The sequence below is a fragment of the Erinaceus europaeus genome, chromosome 4, assembly GCF_950295315.1.
Source record: "Erinaceus europaeus chromosome 4, mEriEur2.1, whole genome shotgun sequence".
Lineage (NCBI taxonomy): Eukaryota > Metazoa > Chordata > Mammalia > Eulipotyphla > Erinaceidae > Erinaceus > Erinaceus europaeus.
Window position 1 is genome coordinate 10,960,342 of NC_080165.1, and position 11,751 is coordinate 10,972,092.

The 11,751-nt window shown below is 54.8% G+C and overlaps 2 protein-coding genes across 10 annotated transcripts in view; one reads left to right on the plus strand and one right to left on the minus strand.

Annotated features, from left to right (window-relative positions):
- RREB1 (ras responsive element binding protein 1) overlaps positions 1-8,007 on the minus strand; it is a 146,012-nt gene extending 138,005 nt beyond the window's left edge. For 4 of the 9 annotated variants that reach the window (XM_016188230.2, XM_060188742.1, XM_060188743.1 and 1 more), the window contains exon 1: positions 7,013-7,292. The gene's annotated coding sequence lies outside the window, so the exon portion shown is untranslated. The other 5 variants (XM_060188737.1, XM_007523295.3, XM_060188738.1 and 2 more) reach the window with 5 other exon arrangements.
- LOC132537984 (sterile alpha motif domain-containing protein 1-like) lies at positions 5,776-10,842 on the plus strand. The gene is made up of 3 exons (XM_060188746.1): positions 5,776-6,416; positions 9,447-9,597; positions 10,574-10,842. The coding sequence occupies exons 1-3, from the start codon at positions 6,161-6,163 to the stop codon at positions 10,590-10,592; spliced, it is 426 nt and encodes a 141-aa protein (XP_060044729.1). The 5' UTR covers positions 5,776-6,160; the 3' UTR covers positions 10,593-10,842.
- Positions 10,843-11,751: the final 909 nt, after the last annotated feature.

Below are 11,751 nucleotides of genomic sequence, written 5' to 3' on the forward strand. Positions count from 1 at the left end.
TTGACCAAAACATAATCTTTCCAGCTCCTAGTGGGGCGGGGTGGGGGGGTCTGCACCCACCCACTGGGCAGATGTGCGGACACGGGCAGTCAGGGCAGAGCTCCGTGAGAACTCTGCAGAAGCAGAGAAAGCAGATCAAGGGAGCGCAAAACGTGAACTGTCAAGTGGGTAGGCTGAGGCCCAATGTTCACCGAAGGGGGTGGGTGGGGGGAATGACCCCAGGAACTGACAGCACAGCTCAAGCCAGAAAATGGCTTCCCGAGGCCCGTGATGCCGGTTCATTTTTAAGAAGACATGGCTTTTGCACAACTGACTGGAATCACTAAGGTTGTTTTTGTAGGTTTATTTATCAATGAATGAAAGAGAAAACCAGAGCATCACTGAGGCACGTGCGGGGACACCCAGGACCCCGCGCTTGCAAGTCCTGCACTCTATCAGTGCACCGCCTTCCAAAGCCACTACTATGGGCTTTGAAATCATTTCAACACCACATTTGACCCCCCAGACTCCGAGACTTTCTGTGAAACTTTGCAGGTACCCATCAGGCACCTGTGGGTGGAGTTCCGCACCTCCAACATGCCCAGTACCATACAGGAAGCAACTCCCCACCCACCATCCACATGCACCCCCAAGACAGACGACCATCAGTTCTACCTCTGCATATTTGATGGAGCGCTTTTGGCTTGTGGGGTCCCTGGGAACACCGTAAGGGCGCACTGGGATGACAGCTGCATCCCTGGCCTGTACTCACCCAAGCTCAGGGGCCACCCTCCTCCCCCAGCAGGGTGACCAAGAACACCTCCCAGAATGCCAAGTGCCTCCAGGCGGGCAAAACCCGCCAGGCTGAGAACAACTGCTTTTATGGGGTGAGTCCAAAGTTCAAACCTGCCTTTTTCCTTAATATCCATCCCTAAGCAAACTTCACCAAGAACAACTTACCAGTTCTTTCAACCCCCCCACCCTGACTACGAAAGGAAAGCCAACAGGAGGAAGCTGCAGCAGCCCCTCTACTCAAATACACACTCACAAGCCTCCGGTGACGGGAGTTGTGCACAAGTCTGCAAAGGAAATTCAGAGTGGACACCCACAGTGCTTCCTGAGCTAGAAATACTCTGCTTTCTTCCATATATAGGTTGTGACTTTCTAGAACATTTTTTTTTTAATTCTTACAACAATCTCAGGAGGGAGAAACCCTACAACGATTACATCCATCACCAGAAAGGCTGTCAAAGGCAAAAAGGTTTCCTTTCCAATTGAACTTTTTTCTGTCTTCCAGTTCAACCTCAGGCCTGCAGTGAAGAGGGATGGTCTCATTCAGAAAAAACACACACACACACACACACACACACACACACACACACACACACACATCTAGTTAAAAGCAGGTGTGGTTCAGAGCTAGTAGAATGGTTCTTAAGTTCTGGGTTTCTGGTAAATTGACTGTCACCCATCAGGGAGACAGCTGTAAAATGGGTGACCAGACCACACCCACCACTCAAATGATCTCCTGCCCACCCCCCCACCCCCCTTCGGCCTGGTGAAGTTAGCTTTGTCCGAGATACACCCTGGTGAAAAATAAAATTGCAAAAGGAATGCAGCAGCTACAAGTCTCTTCTAGTGACCCTACTGGGGGGGGGGGAGCACAGGATGATGAGATACCAGCAAGTCAGGGGAAAAACAAACAAAGCCATTGAAAAGCTTTATCTAATTAGCACCACCAGGATTTTTTCTCCAGATCTGGAGGCTGCCTAAGGGGTGGGTGGGGGTGGGTGGAGGCTTGTAATGCTCCTCCACCCCCCAGTTAGGACCACCCGCCCTTCCTCAGTCCCCAGGGAGGTCCTGGGTCCTGGCAGCAGAGGTGAGTCTGGTCAGGGACTCTGTGGGGGCTTCTGGAGACGCCTCCTTTGAATTCTCGTAGCATTACTTGCTTGAATCACACTGAACAAACAGTCTCCACCCTCTCCCACTTCTTTTGTCTGAATCACCTATTCACAGGCCTCTGCCTTCACTGATGGGCACACTGGCTCACCTGTGCCCTGAAGGACCAGCAGAAACCAGATGCACCAGAGTGGCAGCAGAGAACGGCTCAGGGCCGCCTCCTCCCTGCTCCCCTCATCCTCGCGCCTTCCCCCCAAACCTCCCCCCCCCCCCCCCAGAGCTGGGAGGTCACATTCCCTAGGAACACCCAGGGGAGGTGATAAGAGAAACTGCCACGGAGCTCAGGGGAGGAGGGGAGGGGCAGGGCCCCACACTAAACTGCCGACATAAAAAGGAACCATCCGGTATCCCAACGGCCCGTCTCTGTCTTCTCCCACCTCTGGCGTAATGAGCACACATGGCTTCCTCTGTGTTCTACCTTCCCTGGGAGTGGGGAGAAATTAAAAGTAAGTGAGGCATTTCAGAAAGCACAGCGTAGGCCTTGCTCTGCATCTCACTGGGTCCACCTTTCACCTCTGATTTGCGGAGAGTCCTCCACCCCAGCCCCCAACCCCCCCCCCACCATGCAGGGCTAGGAAGTCACACTCTAACCCCCCTTCCCCTGCTGTTGAAGAAGACTGTGACTACTTTCTACCACCCTCCCAAATGGAAAGAAAATTCATTTGCCCTCTCCACAAAGAACCCATCCAATTTCTTAACTGTACTTGGGTGTACAAAATATTACTCAACTCTGCCTGTTCAGTAGGTCAGATGTACACCAGGAAGCCTGAGGCAGAGAGGCTTCTAACCAATCAGGGACTGGCCTTTAAACCAAGAGAAGACGACCACCAACCAGGACTCCACTTGGATTTCAACCGTCTTCTGTCTGTGGAAAGCCACAAGGTGCACACACTTGCTCAGGGACTGGACACGTCACTGATGCAAATCACAGTCCTTTCTGTTTTCTAACATTTGGCCAGTGCTTCCCAAAATACGCTAAAACCTACTATAATACTACAGCCGTGTTTTGTTTTTAAAGACAAAAAAAGGAGGTGGGGCAGGGGAGAGTCAAAAGACCACAGCCAACATCAGTCTTAAGCAAAGGTGCTGGTACCCACACACATAACAGGGAGGGGGGAGGCTTAAGCTGAACACACGGGTAACAGACAGAGAAGTTCACCCAGGCGCACAGACACCCGACACCAGACTTGGTGGGAGAGTGTGTGCACTTCAATTAAAAGACACTTACAAAAGAAAGCGAGATTACTTAAATACGATAACCAAAACAAAACAACCCCAACAGCTCGCTCGCCTTCCTAGGTCAAAGGGCACACAGGATTCAAAATTAATGAAATCCAGCAAATATATAAAATAGGGAAGGGCTCCTTCTCAAAAATGCTTTGGTTAATTTTAGCATCTTTCTGTGTAGCTGCCTAGCAACCCTTATCCTATGACCTTTTAAGCACCACCTACTTTTCAGAAGGCTAATGAATAGAAACATCAAAAGGACTCGCTTCTGACAGTTTCCAGCCAGCATGTTTAACTCCTGTTTGCAGGAGCTCAGTTTCTACTAATTATGCCTCACACAACCTACAAGGGCAGGATTTTTGCAACCCCACTAACCAGGCAAGCTCCTGATCTGACATTAATAAATGCTGTTGGTAAGTGAACGTACATCAGCAAGCAAAGATTTCCAAATGGACTTAAGGACACTGGACAAATCTAGCAGTTTGAAAGAGAAGAGTTAAAAAGAAGAAGGAAAAAAAAAAAAAAGCTACCGAATGCCAGGGACCCAGCAGTAGGTAATAAGCCCCAAGCAAACTCTGGGTCAGAGTCACAAGGAGAATATTCTTTCTTCTCCTCTTAACATTGGACACCTGCATTGGGGAAGCCCTCAGAGGTGAGCCTGAAAAGATGCCGAAGACCCTGCCGTGAAAAGGTCACTTGTTGGGTGATGTAAACGGTGAGGAATGGAGAAGCCACCTGTGCCAGCTGACTCAGCCCTGTCTTCCCCATCACAGAACAAACACTCGTCTGCCTGCCGGCAGGGCTCAGATACTCTGATGAGAAGGAACAGGGATAAGTATCTGTGGCCAACCCCCCAGAATGCTGTCACAACCCAGTCTGCAAGAGCCACAGCTGGGCTTCAGAGTATCACTCAGCCAGGCGGCAGATCCCCTTCAAAACCGAGACATCCTCTAACACAACCTGCCTCGCTGTGTTTTAAGGGATGAGAAAACGGCGCAAGTTCATTAACCACCTAAGATGGAGCACAAGTTAAAACAAATAGTTCCAAGGGCCTCCCTTTCTTCTGTAAAAGGGGGTGGGGGTGAGGGTGGAAAGGAAAGTAATCCCCCCCCACACACACACACATTTAAAACTTGATAAAAGCCATTCAGATGTTTAATTCAGCAGTGTAACCAAAGCTCAGGACACATCAAAGTGAGGTCCATCAGCCAATACCCACAAGGCCCCACCAAAAGGTAAGAAAAAAATTATAAAAATGAGGAGGGCAAAAGAAAATGAGCTGTTTACCTTGGCATCAATGATTTGAAGGATAATTAGAAACCTGTTCCTTCAAAAGTTTGCCGCGATTCTTGAAGGACACATACAACAAAACGTGAAACGGTAAGATAAAAAAAAAAAAAAAGCTTCAGCTAAAGCTTCAGTCTCCACCTTGGACTTCCGGTGACATATCTTAATCATTTCTACCTAACTCAGAACAGCACCAGGTCTAGGGGATGCTTTTAAGGACCATGGAAGTGTGTGTGGGGAGGAGAAACTTCCATCTGTTTCTAAAACTTTCCTTTTCTCCACCTCGCATTTCAAACATCTTTCAAAATACATTTGCATGCACCACTGTACATCTTAAGGGGGGGGGAGAAGATCAAATATGAGATGCACTATTAGCAACTTTAGCCCTTTGCAAAAACAAAAACCAAAACAAACAAACAAACAAAAAAACTTGAAAACAGATACCTCGCTATTTCCAGCATCCTATCCAACTGGCAAACTTGATTTCTTTGGCTTTTCTAAACTTTTGGGGCCAGCATGAGGGTGGTTTTTCTACCGAGGTACACCCTCAGACAGGTTTTTCAGCATACCAAAAAAATATATAGAGAGAGATGCATATATTTTTATTCGCCCTCCTAGCTCTCACCATCCACCCCCCCCCCCAGAGCCCTCCATATCCCCTTCCCACCCACCCACCCCCCAAAAAAGGAAGCAAATGCTCCGAAGTGCCCCGAAAAGTGTGCTGCTGGCTGGCTCCGGAGCCGTGTAGAATTTCGTAATGGAATGCGAACTGCTCGTCCGGGTCTGGGCTCACGTTCTATCTCCCGACCAGTGAGGAGCGAGGAGGGCGAATGTGCTGAGCAAGGAGAAACTCGCCTCTTTTATAACCATCACCGCTGCTCCGCGGCCGCCAGCCGGCTGCACGCGGGCTTGTCACTCCGCCCCGGGCCGGTCCCCACGTCCCTCCTGGGGGGGGGGGGTGAGGACCCTCGGCCCCGGGCTGCCCGCGCGCCCCCAGTGCACTCAGAGTGGGAGGCGGCCGCGACCCCGACCCGCCCGGCCCTCCGCGCCCCTCCCCTGCCGGGAGTCCCCGCGCACCCCGGAGTCCCCACGACGCGACACACTGCGGGGCCCCGCACGCCTCCCCCACTTTGTCCGCGGGGTCCCGGGCCCGCAGCCCGCCGCGCCTCACCGGGTCCCCAGAGGGTCGGCACATCCTCGACGCGCCCCTCGGCCGGGTGCAGCGAGCACGCCGCTTCCCAGGGAGGGGGCCGGCGACGGGAAGGACCTCCCCTGCTCCTTAGCAACCACTGAGGTCGCAGTTTCCTAAGAGACGGCGAGCGGGGAGGGGGCGCGGGGGGGGGGCGCCCGAGGGCTGCGGGGGGGAGGGGAGCGGAGGGGAGGGAGACAGCCGGTCCCCGGGACCCACGACGCCTCCTCCTCCTCCTCCTCCCCCCCTGCCGGCCGGGAAGGGGAAGGGAAGCCACAAGACTGGCGAGGGGAAAAGAAAAAAAAAAAAAAAAAGAATTGGTCCAGCGGGCGTTGGACAAAAGTTTCCGAGCGCGCTCGCCGCTGGGAGTGAGCGGGCCCCGGCGGCGGCCCCGCCTCGGATGCTCCGGCCTCCTTCCTGTGCTCGTGACGGCGCCGGCCCGGGCCAGCCGCCCCCCAGACCGCCGGGCCCCCGGGGGTCCCACGCAGAGCATCCTCCGCCGCGCGGGGGTTGCCAGCAATGCGCGCCCCTCCCCGGGCCCCCAGCGCGCACGGGGGCGCCCGCAGCCCCGACCCCCTCCCTCCCTCCCTCGCTCGCTCGCTCGCTCCCCGGCCGCCCCGAAAGATCAAAGTCCGCCGAGCGCCCCGAGCGCCGATGCTCCGGCCGCGCGCCCCCCCCCCGGCCCCGGCGGCGCCCCCCCGCGAGCACCCCGGATACCTCGCGGCCGCCGCGCCGTCATCTCCTCCGCGCGGCTCGGCCCGAGTGGGACTCGAAAGTATGTAGGAGCAAAGTTTCCCCTCCCACATGGGGGGAGGATGTCGGGGGAGCGAGGGCGGAAGATGGAGAGCCGCGCTGGGAAGATGTCTCTGCCCGCGGGGCGCGCACCATCCGAGCCCCGGCCGGCCGGGCGGGTTAAAAATAACCCGGGCAGCGGGCAGCGGGCTCGGGCCGGATTCCTGCGCTCGGACGGCTAATATGGATGCGCATCAGGTCCCGGCGGCGGGGCGCTGCGCCGTGCCGGGAGCTGGTTGGCAGAGCGGCCGGCTCGGGAAGGGGAAAAGGAGCGGAGGAAGGGGAGGAGGAGGAGGGGGAGGAGCGCGGCGCGGCCCGAGGGGAGAGGGCTGCGGGCAACTCGCGCTGGCCGGGGCGCACGGGGCGCGGCGCGGGGGTCCCCGGCTCCCGACACCCCGAGGGGACCCCGCCCGGCGCGCTCTGCCTGCAGAGGGCTCCTACCTCCCCATCCTCCCCCCCGCAAAAAAAAAAAAAAAAAAGTAAAAGAAAAAAGTTCTCGGGAAGGTCGACCGCACTCAGCCCCGGCCATCTCGCGGCCACCCGAGGGCTGCGGGTCGGAGCCGGGGGACGCGTACTTACGGCCGGGCAGGGCGCGTGGCTCCCGGGCATGACGCGGAGGGCACCGGTGGGCTCGGGGGGCCGGGACCCGGAGAGATGCAAACTTGTTCCGGAAAAGGAATCAAAATGGCGTTTCTGGATGTGCAAAGTTCATCAACTCGCAGTCACTTCCCCTCCTCCCCGGCCCCCCCCTCCAGGGAGGGAGGTGGGCGCGGAGCTGGCGACCCCGGCGCCCCCGCCGCCGTCCGGCCCCCGCTGGCCCCCCGGCCCGCGCCCCGACCCGCACGCTCGCAGCTCGCTCTCCCCCGCTCACCCTGATAAGTAGACACATCACGTGTTGCTCCTGCGAGTCTCCTGGGGACGTGTTACTGAGCTGCTGGCGGCCGGGCGGCCGGCCTGGGGGTGGGGGACCGCGGTCCCCGCGGGTGCCCGCCGCCGCCCCCGCCCCGATTTCAGCGGGGCGCCAGCGCCTCCATCCCGGGAAGGAGGCCGACCGAGTGGCCCCCACCCCGCCCCCGCCCCGGGTCTCCCCCACGCCCTGCGCTTTGCCCGGGGGCCAGGATAGGGCCGGGAAACCCCGGGGCGGAAAACGTCGTGGAGACCCCCGGGGGTGGGGGGAGCGATTCAGACAGCTGGGGGGTGGGGGGGGAGACGCCGCCCGCAGCCGGATCACCTTCTGGAACCAGCGTTACCCCCAGCCAGGTCCGCCCCCAGTCTTCCCCATCACTTCCCCGCAAGGCTTATTGCGCTCATGTTCGGGATGGATGGGAGGGGGAGTCAGGAGGAGGGGCGTGGGGGGGGTCGGGCTCTGTCTGGGGTGGGGGAGGGGGCGGTAGTCACCCGAGACGCTCCCCGCGCACGCGGTCCTCACCCGCATCCAGGTGTCCGAGTCAGCAAGGGGGCGGAGGGTGGGGAGGAACCGAGCTCACCCCGCCCCCAGCTCCGGCCATGGCTACCCCCGGACCGGATCCTCGGCGCTCAGGGACGGACTGCCCCCCCCCTCCTCCTCCTTCTCCTTCTTCTTGCGGGCCGGCGATCCGTCCAACAAACCCGACGCCCACTCGCTCTTCTCCCAGGTCCCTTCCGCGCACCCCCACCGACGATGCCTCGCCCCCAAGGGGCAGAAGATGGCACAGGCTCCTGTGCCGCCGCCTCCCCACCCCGCCGCGGCACGGCTGATGCTGTGTCATCCGCGGCGCCCTCCGGGGCTCCAGGGAAGAAGCCACACGCAATATCTCTTTCTCTCAGAGGGCTCCTGTTTCAACTCCGAAAAGCAGGGGGCCCTGCACCCTGCGGCTCCACATCTTTGACACTCGGGCTGCCACGCCTCGCCCTGCCTGCGGGGTGTGTGTGTGTGTGTGTGTGTGTGTGTGTGTGTAAGGGGGGGGGGGACCCAAGTTATCACCCAGCCCAGAGAACCCAGGTCTGGGCCACGCTTCCTCCTCGGGTCTCAGAGGCAGCTGACATGTTCCCAAAGTGCTCAAACTTTTTCCTACTGACGCCCAGAAAGGGCCTGTCCTCAGCCCACCGCGAGTCTCTCCAGGATGTGGGGCTGTGTGGAATAAATGAGCTTGCTCATCAGCACCACCAACAACCACCCCTCCCAAATGGTAAGAACGAAAGTTCCTCTTACCTGGTGGCTGCAGAGAACTCCAGCTGTGGAAGTCTGCGTGCAGGACGAGTTAGGCAGGGTGATGCTGTACACGCTGCAAGCCGGCTATTGGCTGCTTGCTGTGACCTTTGACCCTGGCTCCACCACACCATTCAAAGTGGTCAGCCCTATCTGGGATCTTTAATTTGCAGCTTAGGGTAGACTAATGCTGTTGGCTGTTTTTCTGGACAGCAAGCAGATACTTGTGAATTCAGTGGATAGGTTCTGGGCAGCGACAGAACTCTCCAGAACTTAAGCAAAAGTAATTGGACCATTCCTGCTGCCTTGAGATAAAGTAGGCAAAAGCCTACGCCAAGAGGGAAAGGATTCAGCTGGCTGTTTCTCTGATGGCCAGAGCCATCAAAATCAAAGTTTTCCGAACCTGTTCTCTTTCCCAGGGTCCACTGTTTATTGAGCGAAAGTCTACCTGCAGCAACTATAGCTCTGGCGTTTTTCAAAGCCTCTCCAGCCCCCAGCCCCCAGCCCCAGTCCTATTCCCAAGAGTGTTGTCAAACGCTCTTTTTGAAGAACTGTAGAAGGAAATGGGTAGGTCTCAAAGCAGGAGCAACTGTTCACACAGTCACTATAGGATTGGAAACGACAGCTCCAAGTTGTAGCATACTGATTTCAATGAGAAGGCAAAAAAGATAGGTGGGGAGGGAACCCCCTTCACCTATTTATTTTGCACGGAGTTGGTCTTGCCTGATCTTTCCCTTCTGGAGTGGGTTTGAATAGAAACAGCACAAACGTTGGAATTTTATTTGTGATCTGGCTTCTTCATTTGTTTGTTTTGTCATCCCAAAGCTTCCCTGCTCTGGTACAACTTTTGCAGACAGAGACAGAGGGACAGAGGGAAAGACAGACACCATAGCACCAGAGAAAACTTCCTCCTGGACCCAGAGGGAGCCAAGCTCAAACCTGCATCGTGTGCAAAGCAAGACAGATACCTTCCTAGGTGAACTATATTCCTAACCCTCTTCCCTCTTTTTGTTCTTAAAATAATTTAAAGCTACAAGGTGTCCTGAATTTTCAGGGCAAGACACCATCTTAGTAATGTCACCTGGATAATATTAGCAATGGAGAAGAGAGAGAAAGAGAAAGAAAGTGGTATGACAATAGCCTTTAAAACTGAAGTTGTATGGCCTGGGAGATAGCACTGTGGATAAAGTGTCAGACTCTCAAATGTGAGGTACAAGTTCAAGCCCCAGCATTGAATGTGGCAGAGTCATGCTCTGTTTCTCTCTCCCTCTTTCTCATAAATAAATAGATTTTTTTAAGTGGATTTAGGGGCTGGGCAGTGGTGCACCTGGTTGAGTGCACATGTTACAGTGCGCAAGGACCAGGGTTCAACCCCACAGTCCCCACCTGCAGGTGGAAAGCCTCATGAGTGGCGAAGCAGTGCTGCAGGTATCTCTCTGGTCTCTCTCCCTCTCTATCACCCCCTTCCCATGTAAGTTTTTGGCTGTCTTTATCCAACAAATAAATAAAGATAATTAAAAAAATTTAAATGGATTTGAATGATTTCTGGGCCCTACTAATTAATATTTCCCTGTTAATAAACCTGGAAGTTAAATAGCCTGTTCAAATGTCTCTTGCTCATCTTGCACACTTATTAATAAACACCTCCTGAGCTTCCAGTGGGCAGAGTCATGCTACCAAGCCATCGTGAGATGTCACTTCACTCGTGAGATGTCACTTCACACTCACATCTACCATCAATAAGACAGGTAAGGGCAAGTCTTTGAGGAGACCGTGGAGACACTAGAACCCTCCTACGTGACTAGCAAGGGTTTCAGTAAAGCAGCGGCATCTCTAAACACTTCAAATGTGATTCTGGTTTTCCCTCTTACCAAATCCATAGTTTACCTTTTACTAAAAATGTCAAGATATTAAAAGAGTTCCCACATAAACTGTTCTTATTCCATTTCCAGGTACATAAACAAGAAATGAACATAGACGTCTACCAGGAACCTGTACACCATGTTCTGTTCATAACATCATTATTCATGTAACAAAAAGTTGGCTACAACTATAATATCAGCAGATGAGTAAAGAAACAAAGTGCGGTGCATTCTCAAGGAATATTATTCAGCCACAAAAATAGGAATCAGGGGCTGATTGCTGCTACAAATGGGTGAACTTTGAAACCATGAGGAATGCAGTGAGTCAGACACAAAAGGAAAACTATCATATTCTGTTCCCCAGGCTGAGGGTTTGGGAAGAATGGGGGGGGGGGGCGAGTGCTAATGCCAAATTGTTTATTTGGGGGGTGTGTGATGATGTCCTCAATTTCATTGTAGTCAGCGCCTGTTCAGTTCTGCACATGGTTCAGAGTCATTTCATACCTGCTTTAGAGGAAGGAGTCAGGTGGCATGGACAGTCCACCTCCGTAAAGCTGATGTGTGCAGACGGGGATGGAACTGTTTAGGTTCTGCAGTGGAAAATGATACACAGTTGAGCAACTGTCCAGGATGACAGGCAGCAGTGGTGCACAGAGGCTCAGTGCACAGCCCACCAGGATAATGCGTTCTTTTAGCATGTGCACGACCCAGGCTCAAACCCAGCTCCTGCCACACTGAAGGTAGTTTCAAGGCTGTGGTCTCGGTCTCCCTCTCCCTCTCCCTCTCCCTCTCCCTCTCCCTCTCCCTCTCCCTCTCCCTCTCCCTCTCCCTCTCCCTCTCCCTCTCCCTCTCCCTCTCCCTCTCCCTCTCCCTCTCTTCCTCTCTAGCCTCCAGGGCTATCACTGGGGCTTGGCCTGCACTATGAATCCAGTGCTCCTGGTGGTCATTTCCTCCTCCCATGTTATTGGACAGGACAGAGAGAAATTGAGGGGGCGGGAAGCATACAGAAGGAAAGACAGACATCTGCTTTGCACTTGTCACCCCTGCAGGTTGGGGAGCTGAGGGCTTGAACCCAGATCCTTGCACCATTCCTTGTGCTTTGTACTATGTGTGCTTAACCCAGTATGCCACCGCCCGCCCCCCTCTGACTCTTATCTACAACAAAACAAAACAAAACTAAATTTGCATTGAGAGGCTGCAGGCTCAATGCCCCACGCACCATCAATGATCTGAGTCAAGTGCACACCAGGATAAGTTAAAATGTGTGC

Coding starts and splice junctions, on each gene's coding strand:
- LOC132537984 (XM_060188746.1), top strand. CDS start 6,161: ATGCGCGCCCCTCCCCGGGCCCCCAGCGCGCACGGGGGCGCCCGCAGC. Junction 6,417..9,446: donor GGCCCGAGTGGGACTCGAAA/GTATGTAGGAGC, acceptor GTCATCCCAAAG/CTTCCCTGCTCTGGTACAAC.